General features: G+C 32.0%; 4 protein-coding genes and 1 long non-coding RNA gene across 6 annotated transcripts; 3 read left to right on the forward strand and 2 right to left on the reverse strand.

Annotated features, from left to right (window-relative positions):
- Window positions 1–236: 236 nt before the first annotated feature.
- On the forward strand, window positions 237–4,140 carry LOC110920418 (replication protein A 70 kDa DNA-binding subunit B-like). The gene is made up of 14 exons (XM_035985711.1): window positions 237–389; window positions 487–766; window positions 859–961; window positions 1,049–1,176; window positions 1,277–1,361; window positions 1,436–1,571; window positions 1,651–1,859; window positions 1,945–2,065; window positions 2,174–2,353; window positions 2,440–2,502; window positions 2,585–2,830; window positions 3,106–3,249; window positions 3,340–3,402; window positions 4,129–4,140. Exons 1-14 carry the CDS (start codon window positions 237–239, stop codon window positions 4,138–4,140), a joined length of 1,923 nt encoding a protein of 640 aa, XP_035841604.1.
- Window positions 4,141–5,101: 961 nt separating this feature from the next.
- On the forward strand, window positions 5,102–7,417 carry LOC110918304. The gene is made up of 6 exons (XM_022162638.2): window positions 5,102–5,229; window positions 6,223–6,314; window positions 6,393–6,449; window positions 6,563–6,694; window positions 6,857–6,988; window positions 7,087–7,417. The coding sequence occupies exons 2-6, from the start codon at window positions 6,246–6,248 to the stop codon at window positions 7,336–7,338; spliced, it is 642 nt and encodes a 213-aa protein (XP_022018330.1). The 5' UTR covers window positions 5,102–5,229; window positions 6,223–6,245; the 3' UTR covers window positions 7,339–7,417.
- Window positions 7,418–8,797: 1,380 nt separating this feature from the next.
- On the reverse strand, window positions 8,798–10,072 carry LOC118488053. The gene is made up of 3 exons (XM_035985119.1): window positions 10,001–10,072; window positions 9,335–9,496; window positions 8,798–9,227 (listed from the first exon to the last, which is right to left on the reverse strand). The coding sequence occupies exons 2-3, from the start codon at window positions 9,491–9,493 to the stop codon at window positions 8,973–8,975; spliced, it is 414 nt and encodes a 137-aa protein (XP_035841012.1). The 5' UTR covers window positions 9,494–9,496; window positions 10,001–10,072; the 3' UTR covers window positions 8,798–8,972.
- A 684-nt stretch (window positions 10,073–10,756) lies between these two features.
- LOC110920417 lies at window positions 10,757–16,360 on the forward strand. The gene is made up of 7 exons (XM_022164628.1): window positions 10,757–10,982; window positions 11,091–11,288; window positions 11,385–11,627; window positions 11,739–12,177; window positions 12,278–13,218; window positions 13,291–14,511; window positions 14,700–16,360. The coding sequence occupies exons 1-7, from the start codon at window positions 10,757–10,759 to the stop codon at window positions 16,358–16,360; spliced, it is 4,929 nt and encodes a 1,642-aa protein (XP_022020320.1).
- Window positions 16,361–20,695: 4,335 nt separating this feature from the next.
- LOC110918303 lies at window positions 20,696–23,698 on the reverse strand. Of its 2 annotated transcripts, XR_004883504.1 has the most exons (3): window positions 23,404–23,681; window positions 21,444–21,500; window positions 20,696–20,949 (listed from the first exon to the last, which is right to left on the reverse strand). It is a non-coding gene; the product is annotated as an uncharacterized LOC110918303 (long non-coding RNA). The 2 variants fall into 2 exon arrangements; XR_002581219.2 differs by lacking the exon at window positions 21,444–21,500 and having other exon boundaries at window positions 23,404–23,698.
- Window positions 23,699–23,989: the final 291 nt, after the last annotated feature.

Below are 23,989 nucleotides of genomic sequence, written 5' to 3' on the forward strand. Positions count from 1 at the left end.
ATATGTTAGCATAAATACCCATTTCGACAGACATTTTCATTCACTACTTATTTTCTTCATTCTAAACAAAAATTATCATTCACTCATCCAGATTGTAAGAGTTTTCCTTGACTTTCAATAGATATTTCATATAGGTTTCTATTTAGTATACTTAGTATTGTAAATGTAAATGTTATTTATGTTTGTCTCATTTTATATTTCCATTTCATTCCTTCATTTTTTGTATTCTTCGTAGCATGGAACAACCAGCCATCACGTTGCTGAAAAATTTGAATCTCAACCAGGATGACTATACCATCAAAGTTCGCATTGTCAGACTATGGAGTCGACCAGCCTTCAATGATTCTCGAAAGGTTTATTGCTATGATATGATTTTAATGGACGAAGAAGTAAGTCTACATAAAATTGTTTATACTGATACTTCATATACATATTATTTTACGTTCTTTATTTGGATTTAATTGTTTTACTTATTGTATACATCAGGGTACGAAAGTTCAAGCATTTGTCTTAGCCAATACTGCAAGAGAGTATGAACAATTGTTGAAGGAGAAGCAATGTTTGTTCATCCGTAATCCTTCATTAGGCGAGAATCGACAGAAAGTGAAGTATGTTCATGAATCCACCAAGATTAATCTAAACAGCAACGCAGTAGTTACGGTCTGTGATGAACCTGTTGGTTCTGAGTGGGGATTCGACTTCTCTCCATTTAGTTCTATTGTTGAAGACCATACTGACGACAAAAAGTCCTTTAAAAGTCCCATTGGTATGTTCATTTTTATTTTAATATACAATACCGATATGTTTTTTAATTTATGTTACATATAATTTTATGTAAATGTTTTTTTTTATTTGTAGACGTAATTGGTTTTGTCGTTAAGAGTTTTCCTTATGATCTAAAAGAGGATACCAAAGACGGGAAACAAGAAAAGAAGCTAACATTCATGCTTCAGGACTTAGAGTTTGTTATCCTTTATTTTTCTACAAACTATATCTAACTCATTCAGTCCTGTTCTAATTTTTTGGTTTTTCTTATTAATTTGCATAGAGGGAAGCAAATATATGTTACTCTTTGGGATGCTTATGCTGAACAGATTTTGGATTTTGAAAGGGACAACCAAAATGAAAAAAATGTCGTTGTAATTGTTCAATTCGGAAAATACAGGTTTTGGGGAGGTATGATCCTACGTTTTCATAAAATGTACTTATAATTAAACAATATGATGTTATCAATTGTACATCATAATGAATTTTATAATTTTGTGATTACTAACAGGGTATGTTTATGTTTCAAATCTCTACACTGTCACTCGCGTGTTGATCAACGCTGAAATTGATGACATTTTAACATTTAAGGAGAGGTATGTTTTAACATCACCATATCAACACTTTTATACTGGCTTCATAAATAATGTTCAATTTATGGTGTTGTTAGGTTCCTCTCAAACATTACCCCCGAAAAGTCTTCCACCTTTTCTGGATTGAGTGCATCCAGAATAAAAGATCCTAATGAAGAGTATCTTTCGGAATTTGAGTTCAGTACTATTGGAGCTTTAAATCAGATCTCCGAGGTACTAAACGTATAACATTTTCAATGTTTTTTTACTTCACATAGCATTAACACGTCATTTGTAATATCATTTTGTACAGAAGAAGTTTGTAATTATTGTCGGAACTATAAAGAGTTTTGCTTCCGAGGATTCTTGGTTTTACAATGCATGCAGAAATTGTAATCGATCGGTCACCACAAAAACAATTTCAAAAGAAAAAGAAGATGGTTCCGATGGTTTTGAAGAAATTGTGGTTCTTGAGTGTAAGGACGATGGCTGTAACAGTAAGACTGTGTACTCCGTTCCGAGGTATTATTACTTTACATATCAATTGATTATTTTGATGTTTATGCATTCCGTTATTGTTGTGTCACTTATAATTAACATGTTTCAGGATCAGGGTTCCGATACGTGTTCAGGATTGTACAGGGATTGTGACGCTCACCCTATTTGAGCGTGAGGTGCTTAAGCTGTTGAAGGTTAACGCGAGTCAGTTGTTGGATAAGAACCTTGATGTACGTTATATTGTGTTCTTATGTTTTACAGCTGTCGACTATTATTAGTTACTTATCCTTACATTCGCTATTTGACTAAATTATTATGTTCTTTATATTACTCGCCAGTTAGCTAACGAAGGACATTTTCCGCAAGAACTCAACGCTCTACTCAACCGGAAGTTTGCATTCAAGATATCCATCAGTCCTTTCAACATAAAACACAAATCGGATGGTTACTCTGTTTCAAAATTAACAGACAATCGAACTGTCATTGCCGAGCTTGATAAAATCTTTGATGTCATTCAGGTACTTGAAAACCTATGAACTGATGTTTTCTTTTACTTTTTATAACAAAACAAATTATATAACTATTATTATATATCATATGTCAGCCTGTCGACGATGAGCGTGTGAATGTTATTAGCTCTGACATGAAAGCATCAGATGAGGTCGCGGTAAATGTGTGTACTTTCTATCTGGTTATTAGTTAAAATTTTTTTTTTTTTTTGATTCGTTTTTTGTTTTCCCTTTTTTAAGGATTCTGTCTCCCGTACGAAAGCCGATGAGACACCTGTTTCAAATTTTAATAAAGACATTTTTAAAACACCCGACGAAGATCTAAACGGTACCTCAATTCGTGTCCTAGAAAACGACCTGAAGCGGAATTTGGACAGCCTCTATGATGATGATGTGATGTCTTCGCAGTCCTCTACAAAACCCCGTAAATCTGGCAAGGAGGTTGTCGACGATGATAGTGTCACAGTGGGATTAAGGATTCCCAAGGTTGAAAAGTAGTTTGTGTCAACTATGAATGTTTTGAACATCTCATTGGTTTTCATTTATTCGTGGATTGTTTGTTTGTTTTTTCGTAAAACCTATTAAAGGTTCCCGTGGTGAAACTTTTGTGTTTTTATCCTTTTTTGTCGTTGAAAGTTTATTAATAAGAGATGTTCTTTTTACATTTTCGCATGTATGTCATTGGTTGTGTTGGTATCATTTTCCCAGATTTTTTATCTTTGTTATGCTATTTTTTTTAAGTATGTCTTTTTTAAATGAAGGAAACGACAGAAGTGGAATGCGTTGATTTGTTTTCTGACTTTAAAGAAGATGGTGTATGGTATTCTATTATCTTTGTCAGCTTTGAATTTGTATGGCATGACAAAGACTTAGACAGGTTGATTATTGTGCTACTCGACCAACAGGTAACTTGATAACATGTTTACTAAACTTTCGACTTATAAATTACTTTTACCTATAATTTATTGAATATCCTTTTACATGACTTTGTTTAGAGGCAGAAGATTGTAGCAATTGTGCCTATCAAGTGTTATAACTTATACCCCTTTAGTAAGATGGTTGGTGGTTTATATACTCTGTCCCAATTCAAAACCGAAAATTTTATTTATCATGAATATCCACGATATGAAGGCTACATCATTGTCTCTACAAACAAAAAGATCGTATTTAATGAATTCTCAAAAGTAACACCTTTTTTAGTTGATCCTCCTAAAGGTTTTATTTTCTACCCGTTGACACCATGCATTAAAACATTAGCTCATGACAGAAGACGTGAAAGGTATATTGTTGGTAAGTTTAATATATTTCTACTTTGATTCTTACATGTTATTGTTTAACTTTAACTTTATTTGTTATGTATTAGTTAATATAATAAATTTTTTTTCATTTATTTAAATAATTATGTTATTAGTTTTACGTTATGTAGATGTTGTTGGACGAATAATATGTGGCGAAAGAGACAAACACAAACACATGTTTAGGTTATTCCTACAAGATTTCACGTAAGTCAACTATTTTGGTGAATAAACATTATCTCCAACTTATTTTTTAACCATAAATTAAAATATAACAGAGGCCATGTTATTGAAATGGAATTGTATGACATCAGAGGTTTGGGATACGTTACAACTCGAATGAATATAGAAAAAAAGTCTATCATTTACGTTGCTCGGGTCAAGTTGGTTTATTGCAACACCAGTAAGTTTTTTAGTTTGTTTTATTTTGTATCTTAACATTTAATATGACATAATTATATGTTTAAAAATTTTTAACATAATTTGCAGGAAACATTTTGAGATCAACGGTTTTGTCTAGCATCATTTTTTCGCCTACCATTCCGGAATCACATCTTATTGGTTATAACATTCGATCATCTATTCCATGTGATTGTATCTTTAAATGATCCGTTTATTATTTCATGTTACATGTCATTCTTTTACTTATTTATATATATACTTTTTAAAACCTTTCAATGAGATGTTAAAATGCCGTGTTATTTGATGTTATTAATTAAATATTTTTTACTTATATCTGCATTGGATATATATGATAGTAGTTGTTCCATATATTTGAAATGTATTAGACTTTTGCAAATTTAACATAAACTCTGTCCTTCCCACTTTATTTAAATGGACGTTTTTTTTTTCCGATTTATAATACACGTTTTATAATTTGTGAACATTGGTTTGTATATAAACATTTCACATAAATATAATGTTGTTTCTATAATATTATCCGTGATTTGATTATTCTAATTGATATCATACCAAAAATAAAAAATAAATATAACTACATAGTATGAAGAAATACGATTATTTAAATTTGGAAACACTTTTTTATAGTTAATCATAATATTCTCACATAATTATTTCAAAACTTTCACATTTTATGGTAACATCCTATTTTAAACCATAATCTTTTACATGTTCAATTACTGGATATTATTATAGAAAATTCGTATTAGATTAGTATTAATAAAATTAACACACATTAACTAACTAATCATCTACTGGATTCCATTTGTTTGTCATGACATTTTAAAATCTTCTTATTTTTGTATATGTACTATAATTACATATTTTGTTAAACAGCTATCATATTCGGATTTCTTTCAACATAAGGTAGGGTAATCATATTTCCAAAGAAATTATGGGCATTGGTAACATAACTTCATGATAACACCTTTAATATCTAATCAATCAACCTTTATTATTTCTTTTTATTTATACCAAGGAAACAATCAAAAGCAATGTTTACATACTTTGGAAAATCAACCGAATCTGTGTTTCAAAGAAGTAACTATCTTCAACTTTAACCTTCACGCAAACCAATAAAAGGTTTTGATCTTCATCTTCTTCATCGAATATTCATCTAAATCTTCAACGGTAATTCTCAATTTTTGATTGTTTCTGTATTTTGCTTTAGTTTTTTCATGAAGTTTGTTCATAAGTATGATTCTTTCTCTGTTTCGTGTTTCCAAATCTTATCTCTTAGTCATCTAATCTGTTTTTTTGAGATAATTTGTTAGTTTTTGATGTTTTCTCTTTTCATTGTACTGTATAGAGCCGATGAATATTTTAGGGTTTTTAGCCGATGAATGTTGATGTATAGAGCCGATGAATGTCTATGTATAATGTTTTTATTACAGGTGATGAATGTATGTTCTATGTCTTGAACCTTATACAAATATATGCTGTTATCGAAAAGTTTTTGTTCTTTATTATTTTATTTATTTTTACAATTTTTAACCGATGATTATTTTAAATGTTTGCATGTCTTCATATTGATCTTGAAGATTATAAAAAAACCTTATCTAAATGAATGTTTTTTTTATAGTTTATCTTTCAGTTTTGATGTATGTTTGGTACTAAATTCAAAACGATTGATTCTGTAGCCATAAAGTTTTTATTACATTTTGTAATTTCATTATTGTATTTCATCACGAAAAGCCTTAAATTATTGTTTCATTCCCAGACTGTATGGTTTGACTGTTAATTGTAAAGAGTTTGTTTAATTTTATATTTCAACAAATGCCAGAAACTACATGTTTAAAGCGTAATAAACGTTTTCTGGAAACTATCTTTAACCTATGAATTGGATATTTTATGTCATTATTTTTTATCCTGTAGGTAGTATTCACTTTCTTTATTTTAAATCTTATATCTTAGATCTTTTATGTCATGTTTTTTTTTTATATTGCTGTTACATTGTTTGAAACGGTTTTATTTATAAAAATATCTATAATTTTGTAGTATATGGATTCCAAAACTGCATCATTCAATGTAAATATTCATTTGTCTAGAAATTTGATTAAGATTAATCTATATGTATATTTGATAATATTTGTAATGCTCATTAACACTTAACTATATTTTCAGTTCAGTTGCTGGTTGTGTTAATAATGGCAGACCATTCCGATGACGAGGTTATAGAAATATCTCGTGTTCAGTTTGTTCAGACAGTAGATGAGGTAAAGTAATATTAACTATAAACACATTTCTGATTATTGGTTATAATGGAGTTATTATATTGCATATGTCTTTTTTAGGCCTTACGTAAAGAATATGGTTTCTTTTTTTCACATGAAGAACCAAATGTCCCCCAGGTAATCGTATTTTTTTATAAATGTATGTTTATACATAATAATTATATGCTATTTGGTGTAACATCGATAAATGTACATTATATTTAAAAGTTTAAAATGTTGCTTTGTAACAGGATAGTTGTATTCCGCAAAAAGATACTATCACCATTGAGGGAAGTGGAAATACAAGTAAGGTTAAACAACATGAAGTTCAATGTACTTCCAAGGCCTTTATATCTCAAGGATCTCAATCTCACACGGAAGATGTAAGTTTATAGATTCATACAACTAATATTATGTCGTTAACGACAATATGGTGTTGTTTTGAAGATATTGTTTTTTCACTTTGTAAAGGCAAAGGAAAAAATAAGGTCTGTTAACAACCATATGCATTCGTTTTAAAGATATCATTTTTTTCAATCATAAAGGCAAAGGAAAACATAGACTCGGTTGGTAGTTCGAAGTATAAGAAGCGTTTAGATGGAGACAGTTGCGCACAAAACACTATTCCTGAAGATCAAAAAGTTTTGAACTTTACCCGTAAAGGAGAATACAGGCTGGTAAGATCTTTGCTAAATAAATATTTACATTTACATTTTTTATCCTTAGTATTGGAAAACTAAGATGTAAACTGGTAAATAAACATTTTTACGTGCAGCGTCTTCCGGTCGGGGTTTCAAAGCGCGCTGGCTTTAAAAAGAAGCTTCATACTTTGAACATTGAAAACATGCAGGGCCAAGTTACTACTTACGAAGTCAAACCGGAAAGGAACGGAAAAGCTCTACGCTATTCAGTCATCGACTGGCCTGTCTTTATGGCCGAGAATAACTTGAATGACGGCGACATGCTTGATTTCACTTATGTGAATTCAAAGAAAACCGTTATCTTAAAAAATGTCCGACATGTCTAAGCCATCGTGCAACGAACTTTCATTAACTCTCTTTACAACAACTGTTGGGTCTATGTTATGTTAACTATCCTTTGAACATGTAACCGTATGCACTTATTTCTGTTGTGGACTTTGGTATGTTAACTTACTTTTGTGTATATGTTTAGTGTTTAACTTTATGTTTGGTTCTATAATTCTATAACTAGAAATGTATAACAATATTCAACAATGCTATACTCTTAAATATATTAGTTAGGAGTCAATTGTCAAAGTTTCAACTGACAATTGATTTCATACTTTCGTTTAGTATTTATGATATAATCAACATACTGTAATTGATTTTTGTAATTCAAAGCATTCCAAAAATACAAAAACTATTCTTGGAAAGGTCAAACTATAGGGAATTTTAAATTTGGAATAAGTAATCAAACATAAATCAAGAAATTTTTTTGCAATTAAACTTGATTTCGTATTAAATTGTTTCCATAATTATGTAAACCACTATTTATATTGAACGAAAACTACTATTTCGTGTTCTATGTAACCCTATAGTTTGTTGGTTTACTTCAGGCTTATATAGTTTACAATTGTATCTTCTTCTTCTTCTTATTGCGCTAACCTGAATCACATTTCCGCTGATGTCAAAAAGATCAAAAAATGAAAGCATGTCTTCTTCATTAAAAGATGTACAGAAAGAGAACATTGGAAACCGTAAGTGCCATTTCATTGATTTATCAAAATAAAGTATCAATTCCGCGATCAAGTTGGTTAATTTTTTATGAACCTATTTACAGTTATACTCACATCGAAAAGGTCAAAGATTGAGTCTTCGTCTTTCGTCAATCAACCTTGCAATACAAACAATTCAAGGGGTAGCATTTTGAATATCTTTAAGTTTACTGATTATTAGTTAGATACATGGCTCAAACAATTTACATATACTATTTTTGTATGCTTTTATTATTGACGTTGCAGCTTGCCTGTCAAGGATTCCATTTTCAAACATAACTAATGGTATACATATAATTCACTCATATATGCATAATCCTTTTAATATGTTGGTATAGTAGTTTCCTTTATATTCATTCTTTCTAAAATGTAATATTAATATTCTTATTAGTTCCCAATCCTGATACGAATAAGGAAGCCAAAGAGAGGCGAAGACAACGAAAAATCTTTTTGGATTCTCGGAAAAATCGGTCTCTACAAATACATTCTAACGCTTTGAGGAATGTATGTTCAGGTAATAGTTGAAAATTAATTATTATTATGAAAGGAACGTACCATCAACTAATAGTTTTAAAGTTACATGCATTGATGAAGATAATGTGACCACGATTGCGTCGTAAATATTTAAATAGCAAAACCTTTTGTCTCTAACAACTTGATAATATCAAATATTGATGTTGTACTAGATAGAGGACCATTATATTTAAAGTAGCATTCCAACAGGATACATTTACCACAATATTTAAACATATAACATAGGCCAAAATGGTATCAACTTATGTTCCAACAGCTAACATCAACAAAACAGTTAACAACTTCCTAAAAAACCAGTCCTACACACCTATATACTTATTGCCAAAACCGTTAGTTAGACAAAATTACCATATACAATGGTTGAACGGTTTTGATCTAAGTTAATAACCCCATTATTCTTCGATTACATCCCTAACAAAGAGTGTCGGCATGTCTTCATACCACTCTAAAACGCAAAGATAACCCATCTTGATGTTGTTTTCACGAACCCATGCTGGCCACCCCAATACACTAAACCGATTTTTCTTTTTTGCTCTTTTTGGTTCACCCGTGACCTTCAGATTTGTTTCCACACCACGCATGTTTTCAATGGTCACCTTTCCGCATCGATCAATTCCCATGGCTCTTGCAACTTTTACTGGTATCCGCTAAAAAATGCCAAACAAGTATACATACGGTAATGATAAATGCAATAAGGACACCATATAACAACAACAGTAAAGTTACTACACAAATCATCAATATAAATACTTACAAAACGTGTACAGGATGAGGGCATGAAAATGAGATTTGGTTCTGGTGCGTCCCAGTCGAACTCTTCGGAAGTGAAAGATTCGTCTGACTCCGAATCTGTTAGCATTATGACTTCCGTTTCTTTGTTGTGTTTCTTTCTTTCAGTTGAGGAACGCGCCATTGACTACATACAATTATAACCGTAAAGATTAGATGTTGATTATCATATAACATATCGATTTTTGAAAAACCCCCAAATTTAAAAACATTTGTGTGTAACACTTATTCCAAACTTATATACATAAGAACAATGATCCTGACAATAAAAACTAAAACAAACAATAATAGATGTTCAAAAAAGAATCAGTCAATAATAATAATAATTCCCAAACGACAATCAATATCAAATCGAAACCCTAAATTGACCTAACCGATAAAACAAACAAAAAAAAACCAAATCCTGAAACAATAACGGCAGATTAAGATGAGAAAGCATTTGTTTTCGCTCAGCCAAAACGGAAATCTATATAACTTGATGAAACTACGAAGATATTGCCGGTAAAATCTATATGTTGTATATAAAAGAACAAATCGGTTTATTAAAAATCGTCAAATATATATTGCAAATCCCTAACACTGATTGAAGTAAACCTCTAGGTTATGTGAGAAACATTAGTTTGAATCGTACCTTTTGTTGCTTTCTCTTTCCGACGATGAGTAGGTGAATGCCGATCGACTGTTAAGCTTTGTATTTCTATGGAAACTGTTGTGATATGTAGGGAACACAATAGGGAAAGAGATAATCATTATTACCTACAAAATATCTTATTTGTGATTTGACAATTAGATCATTACTTTTATATACTACTAAAACTATAAAACTAATTGATTACTTAATGTAATCAAATTTTGAACATAAAACCGGTTGAAGTTTTAAAAAAAAAAATAAATATAACATATTTTTTTTAAAAATAATATGCAACAACGAAATTATTTTTAAATATACTGATTCACTATACATTATAAATGTTACTAATAAATATGAAATTTAAGAACTTCCAAACCATTTTCATTGCCGGAATGAAATAAACGTATCATTTTTGGTCCATTCCCATTCCATTTATTATGTCGTCGTTCAAACTACTGCAAATTGCAATGTTCTACCAAACTGCAATACAACTTCCTTTATGTTACTCCTATGTCAAAAAACATGCCATTGTATTACACTATACAGTTTCCTATTTTAGAATACTTTATTTGAAATTATACATCAAATTGTATGTATACACATGTATTGTTTTTAAAATACTGTATTTACTATTATCCCAGATGTCCAGCAACGAACACCATTGGGCAACATTTCAAACGGTATTATTTAAGTTTTTATATTCAGAGTATCCACATTTTAAATTTTATTCCTATAATTATATTTCATGTACCTTATATGTGTTTTCTATTCAATAATTGTCTACAAGTTTTCATCCCTAAACTTACTCAAGATGAGAGTAAGGAGAGGCGTAAAGTTAGAAAATTATACATCGATGGTAAACGTTATGGAACGCAAATAGGTACTTCACAATCTATACATGTTATAGCATCTACCGCTGCTTCTTCATCCATTCAACATGACATGGTCAATGTTACAACAGAGGCGTCCATTGGATATGGAGGTAAAACTTTAATAAATGTTTGAAGTACGATATTATTAACAAAAAATTAATTTCTTTAGTGGATAATGTTTATATGTGAATTAAATATTGTTTATTATAAAACTACAGTTTTTGGCCCGAGACTTCTTCAAAATGACTGCAAAGAGAGACGGAGGTTAAGGAAGTTATATTTAGACAGTAAAAGATCTACAAGTCTTCAACGACGAAAATTACACCCTTCCAATACTTTATCATCTTCTACTGATTTAAGATGGATGTCTTCCAACACGCACAATGCTACTCCTACATCGTCGGTGTTACCTACAAGTAAATATTATATTTTCTTAATAATCCGGATTTAGTTTCAAATACAGTTTATATGTTTTAAAAAGTTAATAAGTTGGAGTATATTATGTTATTTAGGTACTGCTAGCTGTCTTACAAACAACATGACTACACCAATTAACATTCGTCGTTTTTCTCTATCTTCAAACATCACAAATTCTGGCAACACATCTACTATTCTCGAAAGTTCTTCTTTACAGAGGATGTCGCCAGGAAAACGTAAGTTAATAAGTAAATCGCGAGTTACAACTCCTATACCAATGATTGACTTGACGACAGAGGAAACTACAGATGAAGCAATCTACAAAGGAGTTTCAACAGGTATAATAAAAATTACTTTACTTATTGAATTAACTAAATAGTATATATTATTTTTATACAAACACCTCCTTCTTAAAGTAATATTCTTTTTTACTTCAACTAACTTTACAGATTACATCGATCATGGTGACCAATGTATTACTTGTGAAGTATGCAATGCTAAATTATGGGATGCTGAAAAAGGAAGGGGAAGAAAAGAGAAAGGAAGAATATGCTATTTCTTATGTTGTGGTTACGGCAAAGTAGAACTACCAGATTATAAAGATGCTGTTCCAAGTTATAAGAAACTTTTTATGTATAAGGATAAAGAAAGCAAACATTTTTTGAATAATATTCGACGGTATAACTCAATGTTTGCTTTCACGTCAATGGGTGGTAAGGTTGATCCCACTGTTAACAGAGGTAATGGACCATTCTGCTACAGAATTAGTGGAGAGAACTACCACAGCACTGGAAGCCTGCTTCCGGAAGACGGAGATCAACCTAAATTTTGCCAGCTCTACATTTTCGATACTGAAAACGAACTTTCCAACAGACAATCCGTATTTAGGTACTTATAACCAACTAAACATTTTTTCCAATCAAAGTTTTCTCCAGTAGTATTTTTATTAATCTTTTTGTTTTGTAACACTCCTCTTTTTTTTAACCAGTCGTTCAAAGGATTCATCCTCCTCGAGTGGTGCTGAACTTGATAATAAACTGATTGAACATATAAAATGTCTTTTAGATTCAGAAAATCAGTTGGTAAAAGCTTATAGGATGGTTAGGGACCGTTTTCATGAAAACCCTGAGCTTAATCTGAAGCTTCGTCTAATTGGTATTAGAGAAAAGGATGGACGAACATATAATTTACCAACATGTGGTGAAGTTGCTGCTCTAATTGTTGGGGATATTGCCAACACAATCAACAACAGAGATATAGTTATTGAAACGCGGACAGGTGCTTTGAAACGAATTAGTGAATTGCATCCTTCATACCTTGCACTTCAATATCCTATTTTGTTTCCTTATGGTGATGATGGTTATAGAATTGACATCCCTCATCATGGTGTCATAGACGTAATCAATAAGAAACGTCCAAATTGTACGATGAGAGAGTTCTTTGCATATCGTTTGCAAGACAGAATTAATCAGTTTTCATTGATTCTGAATTCAAGGAGACTCTTTCAACAATTCTTGGTTGATGCGTATACTATGATTGAGAGCGAAAGGCTTAAATACATACGACTTCAACAAAAGAATCTAAGGTCAGATAGCTATGAAAGTCTATGTGAATTAAGAAATAAGGGCCAGCAAGACATATCTAACGTTGGAAAACGAATATTTTTGCCCTCTTCGTTTACCGGTGGCGCGAGATATATGATGCAAAATTATTTAGATGCCATGGCTATCTGTAAGTGGTTTGGTTATCCGGATTTTTTTATAACCATCACGTGCAATCCAAAGTGGCCTGAGGTAAAAAGGTTTCTTAGAGACACAAATCTTAAACCTGAAGATAGGCCCGATATACTGACCAGATTATTTAAAATAAAGTTGGATTCAATGTGCAAAGATTTTAAAGAACGCCATCTATTTGGAAAAGTTGCAGCAGGTAATTTATCAAATTATTTATTATATTGATTTTATAATATTTAAATCTACTAATGGTTAATTTTTTTTACAGTTGTTTACACAATCGAGTTTCAAAAGAGAGGATTGCCTCATGCCCACCTATGCTTATTCTTAGAAAATGAATCCAAGCTTCCAACGGTAGACCATGTTGATCCATTTATAACTGCAGAAATCCCTAATGAAGAAGAAGATGCAGAATTATATGCACTTGTGAAAGACTATATGATTCATGGTCCATGTGGTAACGCTAATTTAAGTTGTCCATGTATGGTTGACAATAAGTGTTCCAAGGGTTTTCCAAAGAAATTTCAAGATCATACTACACTGGATTCAAATGGATTCCCAATATACAAAAGAAGAGATAATGGTGTTTCTGTAGTGAAAAATGGAATCGACTTAGACAACCGAAGTGTTGTGCCATACAACAAAAAACTTTTGAAACGGTACCAAGCACATATAAATGTTGAGTGGTGCAATCAAGCCGGATCAATTAAATATTTGTTTAAATATATAAATAAAGGCCCTGATAAAGCAACAGTTGCAGTTGTCCAACATGATAGTAACAACGAAGAACTAGAACAAGACGAGGTCAAAGAATACTATGATTGTAGGTATCTATCGGCTTGTGAGGCATCTTGGAGGATCTTCGCATACGATGTGCATTACAGGACTCCATCTGTTATGAGGCTGCCATTCCATCTTCCCGGAAAACAACCTGTTGTTTTTGGTCCCGACGAGGATATTAATCAAGTGCTTAACAAACCATCTGTCAAAGCTTCAATGTTTCTTTCCTGGATGGAACGTAACAAAGACCCGAATGACACATTGGCCCGTACACTTACATATGTTCAGTTTCCAAGTTGGTATGTATGGAAGCTTGATAAACGTTGTTGGGAACCTAGAAAAACACATAAGTCAATTGGGAGAATTCACGCTGTAAGTCCGTCTCTTGGGGAAGCATATTATTTAAGAATTCTTCTTAACAAAGTGAAAGGACCAAAATCTTTTGATGATATTAAAACAGTTGATGGTAAGGTATATGATACATTTAGAGATGCATGTTATGCACTCGGTCTTTTGGACGATGACGCAGAATACATTGAGGCAATAAAAGAAGCAAATGAAACAGGATCCCCTTCGTATCTTCGTAATTTATTTGCTACTTTGCTATTAACAAATACGTTGTCCAGACCTGAGGTTGTATGGGAAAGCACATGGAGATACATGACAGACGACTTTATATACAGACTTAGAAAATATCATCGTCTTACAGGTAATTGTTTTACGTAAACTGTTGTTATTATCCCCTTTTTTTTTTGTTTTTGGTTGCGTTATAAAAAAAATAATTTTCATTTAAAGAAAACATGGTTTTATGTTTCATTTATGCTATATGCTTTGGTTCATTAAATATTTTTTGATTTCATAACTTGATAATATATTTTTTTTTCCAATTTTTTACAGATTTATCAATTCCAGATCACCAACTTAAAAACTATGTTTTGAGTGAAGTTGAAAAATTCTTAGCCAGAAACAACTCATCACTCAAAAGATTTGAGACAATGCCGTACCCAGATACTGCGTCTATGTCTGATTCAGACAATCGTTTGATAAATGAGGAGCGTATCTACGACCAAACGAATCTTCAAGTTGAATTTAATAATCAACTTAATTTGCTAACTGAGGAGCAACGGTCAGTTTTCCAACAAATAATCAACGCAGTTGAGGGTAACAAAGGTGGGGTTTTTTTTGTGTACGGCTATGGTGGGACCGGCAAGACCTTCTTATGGAAGACATTATCTGCGGCAATCAGATCAAAAGGTCAAATTGTATTAAACGTTGCTTCAAGTGGCATCGCGTCGTTGTTATTGTCTGGTGGCAGGACCGCGCATTCCAGGTTTCGTATTCCATTGAATCTTACTGAGGATTCAGTCTGTCATATAAAACCGAATGGAGATGTTGCTAGACTACTACACGAAACAAACTTGATTATATGGGATGAAGCGCCTATGGTCCATAAGCATGCATTCGAAGCGTTGGATAGAACAATGAACGACATTTTCAATATCGAAACTTCAAACAGATCAAACATCCGCTTTGGAGGGAAGGTTATTGTCTTAGGAGGCGATTTTAGACAGATCCTTCCTGTTGTTCCAAATGGTGGAAGACAAGAGATTGTCAATGCCTCAATAAGTTCGTCTTATCTGTGGAATACATGTAAGTTGATGAGATTAACAAAAAACATGAGGTTAACAGTAGGAAGTTCAGCATCGGACGCTGAAGAAATAAAACAATTTGCCAAATGGCTTTTGGATATAGGTGAGGGAAATGTTGGTGGTCCAAATGATGGAGAAGCGTCAATTGAAATACCAAGCGACCTTCTAATCACTGATACATCGGATCCCATTTCAACTTTAATTGATTTTGTGTATCCTTCAATTCTCGAAAACTTCAACAATCAGAATTATTTCAGTGAGAGGGCTATACTTGCACCTAAGAACGAGGTTGTGCATGAAATTAATGATCGGTTGTTGTCACTATTCCCAGGAGAAGAACGAGAGTATCTTAGTTCAGACAGTCTTTGTCAGTCTGAAGATCCAAACGCTACACAACAAAAACTATACTCTCCTGATGTGCTTAACGGTCTTAAAGTATCCGGCTTACCTAATCATAGGCTAGCACTAAAAGTAGGCGTGCCGGTGATGCTATTACGTAACATTGACCAACAAAATGGGCTTTGCAATGGTACACGACTACAAGTCAAAAAAATGTATAACCGTGTAATAGAAGCCGAGATAATATCTGGAGGGAACATAGGCACACGCACTTATATACCAAGGATTAGTTTGATACCTTCTGATAAAAAAATTCCTTTTGAGTTTCAAAGGAGACAATTTCCGTTGGCTGTTTGTTTCGCAATGACTATTAACAAGAGTCAGGGACAATCACTGTCTAGAGTTGGTCTGTATCTGAAGCAACCCGTTTTCACCCATGGTCAGCTGTATGTTGCTTTATCAAGAGTTAAAACCAGACAAGGAGTTAAACTTCTGATTTTGGACAATGACGGCAAACCTACTAATAAAACGACAAATGTAGTTTACAAAGAAGTATTTCGTGACTTGTGATATCCATGTACTCATTCATCAAACGATCTTACATTCTGTGTAAATGTTCAATAAAAATCATAATAACATTATTATGTTCAATAAACACAATATTACACAAATTTGCATCATCATGTATCTCGAGATATTTCATTATTTGTCTAAAAGTAGTTTACTAATTGATTATTACTTGAACGTTTATTTAATTCAAACGATTACTTCAATAAATTAAAGTTATTCAGTTGTTTTTTAGTCCACCCGCGAACCTCGCGGGTTCTTAAACTAGTTTAAATATAAGATAAAAGAAAAAAGTACGAATTAAGAATATAAAAATATTATATGGCTGTCATCAATTTTTTATATGGTTCATTGATCTAGAGGTATGGGGCCATTTGGCCTTTGAGACAGTGGGCAGTCGCCATTGGAATGATAAAGGTCAAATTGCCAAATTGGAAACCGGCATGCATGTTTTCGGGACCTGGCCTTATCTACACTACTGACTTTGCTTCCACCAATAACTAGCGGTTACAAAATATTTGTATTTTTGACCTACGATATTTTTAAACATGTTAAGAAAATCAGTATATTACCAACATGATCGTATTTCGTATATGTGAATTGTGAGGAGACAATGCAACTACATCTTTGTTGACAGTAAAATTTTGATCGCTTTAAATACAAAGATTTATATACGTGTATTTTAAAAATATTGTGTACTTTTTTACCACAAGGTAAATGGTACACAGTGGCGGCTTTGATGGTGTGCAGGAAGGACCTCCGCACAAGGCTCATGATTTTGAGAGGCCAAGTTCTAATATATATGTTAAAAAATCCGATATATATATGTTATTTTTTTAAATAGTAAACACATACCAATTCCAATATAGGCTTATTTACAAATCATTTTTTATGGTTTAGAATTTAGCCTACTTGACATTAGGTTTATTGAGCCCAAAACTAATTTAATTTTTTAAAAAAAATAATAATAAACATTACGGAATGTCACATTTTTCAAACTCGAACAGGGTACGTAAATCCTCAGAGACACCTCTGATGATACATTATTGAAAAAGAAGCCAGCTTCTAGCAAGGAGCTAGAGTAAAATTACATTCTTACATTAAAACTACACCAAATCTATTCCACCAAATTAGGTTTTGCTATATGCTTCATCCATGCTAACGAGTTTACGTTAATTTCATCCATAATTTTTGTATGAGCTCATTTTAATTGTGTACTTTAATGTTATAAAATCATGTTAAATGTAAGACATAGTTTCATGAAAATAAGCATGTTGGTGTTTTACGAAATTAAATCTACTAATTTAAAAGAGTAAATTACGTTTTTGGCCTCTGTGATTATATCACTTTTACTATATTAACCCAAAATAAGAATTTTTAATATATATGCCCCTATTGTCTCTATAACTAACCATTTTGACCCCTAAGTATAGAGATCATGGGGGCCAAAATGGTTAGTTACAGAGACCATAGGGGCCAAAATGGTTAGACTTAGGGGCCAAAATAGTTAGTTATAAAGACCATGGGGGCATATATGTTAAAAATTCTTATTTTGGGCTAATATAGTAAAAGTGATATAACCACAGAGGCCAAAAACGTAACTTACTCAATCTAAAAAGTTTTATCAGTTTTATCTTAAGTAAATACTTTAATTTTATATTATCAATATCGAAGATATAATGTCTTGTTAGATATAGTTTATATAATATTTTTATTCGTACTAACAAAAAGTAGATGTGTAGGAAAAGACAAGAATCATAGAATTTCCCTCTTGCTGGTTGTGGCGAACATGTAGCCACGCTTTGTTGCTAGATGGTCTTCCAGTTGTAGCTTCTGGTTGTGTATTGACGTTCTAGTGGGGCTCCCTCTTAAATGTTTCTATATTTTTATATAAAAAAGTCAAAAAGCAGTGGTAATTTTTTAATCAAATAAGCATGTGTAATAACTATATGGCTGTTAAATAAAAACACTAAATGCCTATTATATGAAAACAAAATTGTTAATTTTTAATATGATATTGTTATATTTGGTTTTTTAAATGATTAAAAGTAACACTAGTGTACTATGCGTAATTCTAGGTATAGTGTCGGTCTATACATTTTATGTTACATAGTACAGTCTATATAAAAGGGTTTTTTAACTTGGATTCATCTTTCAAGATAGAGATAGAGGAAATCTTTACTCACATCTCACTCTTTTAAGAATATGTGCGGTTAACCAAATCGCATGCACTACACTACCCCCTCCCTATATGAAATGCACATTTGGGATCCTCTCTGTTGTTTAAACCACGAGTTAAATAGAGAGATTTACTGGAGTTTGTCTTGACAAATCATTTTTTATATAATTACAATTCAAAACCTACTAATTTTATATGTCTTACCCCTGCTTTATTTTACCGAATTTTCAGGCTTGATGTGGACGCAATATGACAAAAAAAGACCAAACGACTTAGGTGACCACTACACATGATCTAAGGTCATATTCTATGAGTGAAATACTATTGAATACTATAGAAAACTTGAAAGGGGGTGGGGGGAGGGGTTAAGTGTAACTTTCTGTAATTTTTCATTCTTTTCCATTTGTTGTAATTAGTATTCCTATTTCAATGCTTTGTAATTCGAGACTTGATCATAATGATAATCATATTTTATATTATTTTTGCATAATACGTAAACAATCACAAATACACATTTTTAATTCAAAACCGAGTCATACATCGAGATTTTATTTGGAATGTTATTTCATAAGTTTTCTTATCATATTTGCATACATTATTATATTTAACCCCAACCAACTCATTTAATACCCCAAACCCACCTTCTAACCTCCAACCAATTTATTTAATACTCTTCTTAACTCCCAACCACTTTCATTTAAACGTCAACTACTTAACACTTTTATAAATACCAACTGCTAACACCTTCCAAACACTTGCACCACCTCCAAATCACCTCCGAACTCTCTCAAATCTCCAAGATTTTCAACTTTGGAAATAAGTTCAAGAACCAAAACTAATGACTTTGGTGTTCAATCCTCACAAAACCGCTCACTCGTATTTTGTGGAAATTCTTCGCAAACCGTGAGTATACTTGACCCATTTTATTTTTTATACACTTTGGGTTGCAACATGTATCATTATTAAGTTCACAATACACATACAATCATGCTTACACAAACACCTCAATTCATCAACATGCTACTTGTTATGCTATTTGTTATACATACTAGGACACACTAAATGCATGTTATCCATCACTAACTTTGCAAGCCTACCTTAACATGTATAGCGTTATAGGAGTAGCACACCACCGCATCTGTTGGGTCATTGTTAACTATTCAATCTTTACGGTCTTATCGTTGCGATGATAAGATTACGCTAGTGGACACTTTGGTTTGATTTATAGTTCATGCAAGCTAGTATGATTCATATAACTTAGTATACAATTTTTATGTGGACCCGAGACATTTTTTTATACTTATGCTATGTAAACCAAACTTGTATGCTCACCGACTATTTGTGTTGACAAATACTTTAATACATGTTGCAAGAAATATATGATGACGCTCAACAAAATCAACTTAGGGCGAACTAGAACCTCATCCAAAATTTCATTTTATGTTTTCTCGTAATGTTGTATGTTATTTCCCAATATGTTGTACTTTCCTTTTAAGACGATGTAACTTTTAGCGATGGGATAATATTGAATTATTAAGTTATTGTCACGATCATAGTGTTATGTTGTCTTTGAACAATCTCATTCGTCTCACTCTGATGTTTCCGCCATCGGTTGGGGGGTGACATTAGTTTTTTTTAAATTTCTTTATTAAACACTTGTTTCGTTGATTAGTCACTTGATAAAACCCAACAACGCACTTGTAAGCAATAAAAAATAAGTTGTGCAAGTATTTAAAAAACTTAGGGAATGAATGACAAAACCGATTTATAGAGGTTTGAGAGATATTAAATAATCCCTCTACGTCCTTTCTCTGATATCCTTTGATCGAGAGTTTCTCTACTAGTCGTCTGCCCTAACCGATAAGGATCACCCTTACGCAAACATCTCACTAAACAAAGAGAATTAGAGAGACAAATCTTATAATGATATTAAAAGGAGCTTAGAGCAAAAAAGGGTGGTTTGGAATGAAAGAGGATGAATGTATTTATGTACACAACACAAAAAACAAGACAAACCAGATCTGTCTGTTTGGTGGTCGATCGGGCAATCGGTGCCATCGACTGCTAGAAGGTTGGATCTTGTTTGTTTGTTATTTTGTGTTGTGAACATTATAAATTGTCCCATTCATTTTACAATACTCATATCGTAAACATCCACATGATTAAAAATAAACAAGATGCCAAATATATATTACTTGAGTTAAAAATACAAGATCAAAGTGTTTTGTTCACAAATATAAACCGAGTACTTCATGTTCATAAAATGGTCTTAACCAAAATATAGATATTTTAAACGAGGCTTTGACACCTATATTCCACATGAGGGCGGGATATATGAGGCAAACCCTCCAAAAGGCATCGTTCTTGTAACTCTTGTCCTTGACTTCCTAACCATGCAATGTTTCTTATTTCCCTAAAATACATGTTAAGAAAATTGTCAACAATAATGTCGGTGAGCTGCTGTGTTTTGTTTTGTCACAAATGAATCTTAAAAACATTTGATAAGCTTTGTATGGAAAACCAATATGCATAGTGTCAATAAAATTCGTTGATCATTAATGTTTTACAAAGACATTAATATAGGTGTCGACATAAGACAGTAACCAAACCTCGACAATGTTAACCGTCATTACCGGGCCACTAAGTCCATAGTGATACCCCGACTTGTTGGACACAAAAACACTCTTCAGGGTCTTATGGACCAAGAGTGGAGTATGCCTAGACTCGATAGATCTATCCAATTGTTCCCCGGTCTGTGAATGTTGACTAATGGTTACCGCTAGTGTATACACTTATGCACACGATCTAGTTGATTTCACTCCCTATCTATCATACCATTATGTAACATGTATTCCTCCTTGGAGTTTTAAAATCTAAAAATAGTTAAAGGAGGGCCATGAAACTCACAGCTTGTTTTCGGTGCTATAGTGCTAGCAATCCGTTGTGTTCCTGTTTGCACCCAACCTACAAGTGTCCAAATTTTATTAAGGCACTTAGGTCTACTTGTTTGTTCACGTACCTTGTTAAGACTTGACCTTGTTTTTTTTTGTTTAGACGCGTTGGTGATTGATTATCCGGATGATCATATGTGTAATGTATCTAGACACATTTGTATCCTTGTTTGTGTATGTTCGGGGCGTAGCCCCTTGTATAACCTCGTGTCCTAGATGTTTGCTTTGTTTAGTGAAATAATATATTTTTATTTCTAAAAATATATTCTTGTGTCATTCATCATGATTTCACTAATTCGACGGATAACACCAAATATATTTATTCTTAAAAATAAATATATTTTCCTTGTTCGATATTTGTTAATGATATTTTTTAACATTGTATTGTATATGTATACATGTATATATACTTGCCTGTATACTTGTCCAATTCATGTAATTGTTGTGTATTTGTACGTATACATGTACCCATGCATATACTTATTTATATACTTTTCAATTAGGTACTTGTGTTGTATTTGTACGTATACGTATATACATGTATAATACTTGTATTTTCACTAAGTGTTAGGATATACGTAGACACGTATATGTACGTATATATGTATATACTTGTGTTTCTTGTATTTATTCCACACTTAGTATTTCGTCGGTTTTTCCGGAAATAAATTCCTATGAAATATATCGTTGAGATTCCTTAAAAATAATATATATTTTTAGGATCGATTGTAAAATATATATTTCTTATACGACGTAGAAATTATATATTTTTATCACTTGTCTGAAATCATTTATCTTCTTGTCGAGCCTTGTTAGTATATATTCTTAATTCGATATATATATATATATATATATATATATATATATATATGTGTGTGTGTGTGTGTGTGTGTGTTTACAATTTGTCTGATTGTCTCTATTGTCATCGTATTTGTCGGGGATCCGGTTTTACCAAGGTATTATTCTTGTATCTTGTCCCATATGGTTTATGTTCCTTGTGGGTATGTGTGTGTGTATATATATATGTATATGTATATACTTTGTCTCATTTTTGTTCCCTATTCTTGTAAGTATAAGATAGCTTGTGCAGGTTTAGATATATTTTCTCATCTCATACCATATACATGTATAACACAAATTATAACACATTCCCATGGTGTTTCTAACTATATATTTTGTCCTAAAACATATATTAATATCCATTTTCATGTATTGAAATCCTAATCCACCATAGGTTAGTTAACTTGTATTTTTTTACCAATATTTCATATAAACATGATTAGTAACACTAATCCCCTTTTTAACTTTGTAACTCCTTAGTTAATCATGCCTTAATCATAACTTATGTTTTCAGAAATTTTGGCATGGTGTCCCCTAATTTACCAATATTTCCCTTTAATCATCATCATTAGTTTCCAAATCAACATCATAAACATTTTTAAACATAAATAATAACTTTTCTATATTTTTCAACAAGACTAAACATCATGAAATGGGTATAAAACTCTAAATCATTAAAACAATATGTACTTCCCCTGCTCATCCTTTTGACAAGAAGTTTATACCAAACAACATTTTCCATACTTTTGAAGACAAGATTCATGAACATTGAATTTATGTAAAAGTTATATAAACTTTAAAATACTTCAAAATCACTTTCAAAATCATCCATTTTCTTAACAAGTTCCTCCACACATATTACTTCTATAACATGTTAGATCACATTTTATTACTAGTTTTGTAAGTTAATTATGCATACTTTCTTTATCAACTTCCAAATCAACATAAAAACCACTAATATTTATGTTGTTTATTTTAAGATTTCAAGTATTTTTAACAAAGTTTCTTGGTAATCAAGTTGTACTTCTATGATCTATATCTACTAAGAAGCAAAATGTGAAGACCTAAGCACTTACAACTAGCACAAGGCTATGGAAGAACTTTTGAAGAATATGAAGAAAAGAAAGCTCCAATCCTTGCAAGCTAGTATCCTTGATGATCCCTTATGCTTGTAACCACCTTAGATCACCTTGAAATGCTCTTGAATACCCTTAAAACACTTGTTTGGATTTTAAAAATGGGTAGATGATGATGGTGATGTTGAGCCGTAAACAAGGGAGGAGAGGGAGAGAAAGAAAATGTTTTCTTTGGTTAAATGTTGCAAATGAAATGGGAGGTGGTGTTCTAGTTTTATCTATCTTATCTTATAACAATGATTCAAGTCCTCTAAGTCAAGATTTCCTTTACATGACCATGCTTTGCAAGATCACCAATTATGTGAGGGTGTGGGACCCACTTGAGGGGGTATGGTGTGGGTTTTTGAATTGTTTAATGAATTTAACATGTGTTGGATATGTAGATTAGATATTTATGTTGTTAAGGATTAATTACATGTTTAGGGCATTAATATAGTGTTAGGTTACTAGTTAATACTAACTAGTTTGCTAGACAATGTTTGGATGATGATTAGATGTTAAACGGATACGTAATTGTGTTTATGTT

This window comes from Helianthus annuus, chromosome 16 (assembly GCF_002127325.2).
Source record: "Helianthus annuus cultivar XRQ/B chromosome 16, HanXRQr2.0-SUNRISE, whole genome shotgun sequence".
Classification (NCBI taxonomy): domain Eukaryota; kingdom Viridiplantae; phylum Streptophyta; class Magnoliopsida; order Asterales; family Asteraceae; genus Helianthus; species Helianthus annuus.

Coding starts and splice junctions, on each gene's coding strand:
- LOC110920418 (XM_035985711.1), top strand. CDS start 237: ATGGAACAACCAGCCATCACGTTGCTGAAAAATTTGAATCTCAACCAG. Junction 390..486: donor TGATTTTAATGGACGAAGAA/GTAAGTCTACAT, acceptor TGTATACATCAG/GGTACGAAAGTTCAAGCATT. Junction 3,250..3,339: donor TTGTGCTACTCGACCAACAG/GTAACTTGATAA, acceptor GACTTTGTTTAG/AGGCAGAAGATTGTAGCAAT.
- LOC110918304 (XM_022162638.2), top strand. CDS start 6,246: ATGGCAGACCATTCCGATGACGAGGTTATAGAAATATCTCGTGTTCAG. Junction 6,695..6,856: donor CTCAATCTCACACGGAAGAT/GTAAGTTTATAG, acceptor TCAATCATAAAG/GCAAAGGAAAACATAGACTC. Junction 6,989..7,086: donor GTAAAGGAGAATACAGGCTG/GTAAGATCTTTG, acceptor TTTTACGTGCAG/CGTCTTCCGGTCGGGGTTTC.
- LOC118488053 (XM_035985119.1), bottom strand. CDS start 9,493: ATGGCGCGTTCCTCAACTGAAAGAAAGAAACACAACAAAGAAACGGAA. Junction 9,228..9,334: donor CCTCATCCTGTACACGTTTT/GTAAGTATTTAT, acceptor GGCATTTTTTAG/CGGATACCAGTAAAAGTTGC.
- LOC110920417 (XM_022164628.1), top strand. CDS start 10,757: ATGTGTTTTCTATTCAATAATTGTCTACAAGTTTTCATCCCTAAACTT. Junction 10,983..11,090: donor GGCGTCCATTGGATATGGAG/GTAAAACTTTAA, acceptor ATAAAACTACAG/TTTTTGGCCCGAGACTTCTT. Junction 11,289..11,384: donor ATCGTCGGTGTTACCTACAA/GTAAATATTATA, acceptor TATGTTATTTAG/GTACTGCTAGCTGTCTTACA.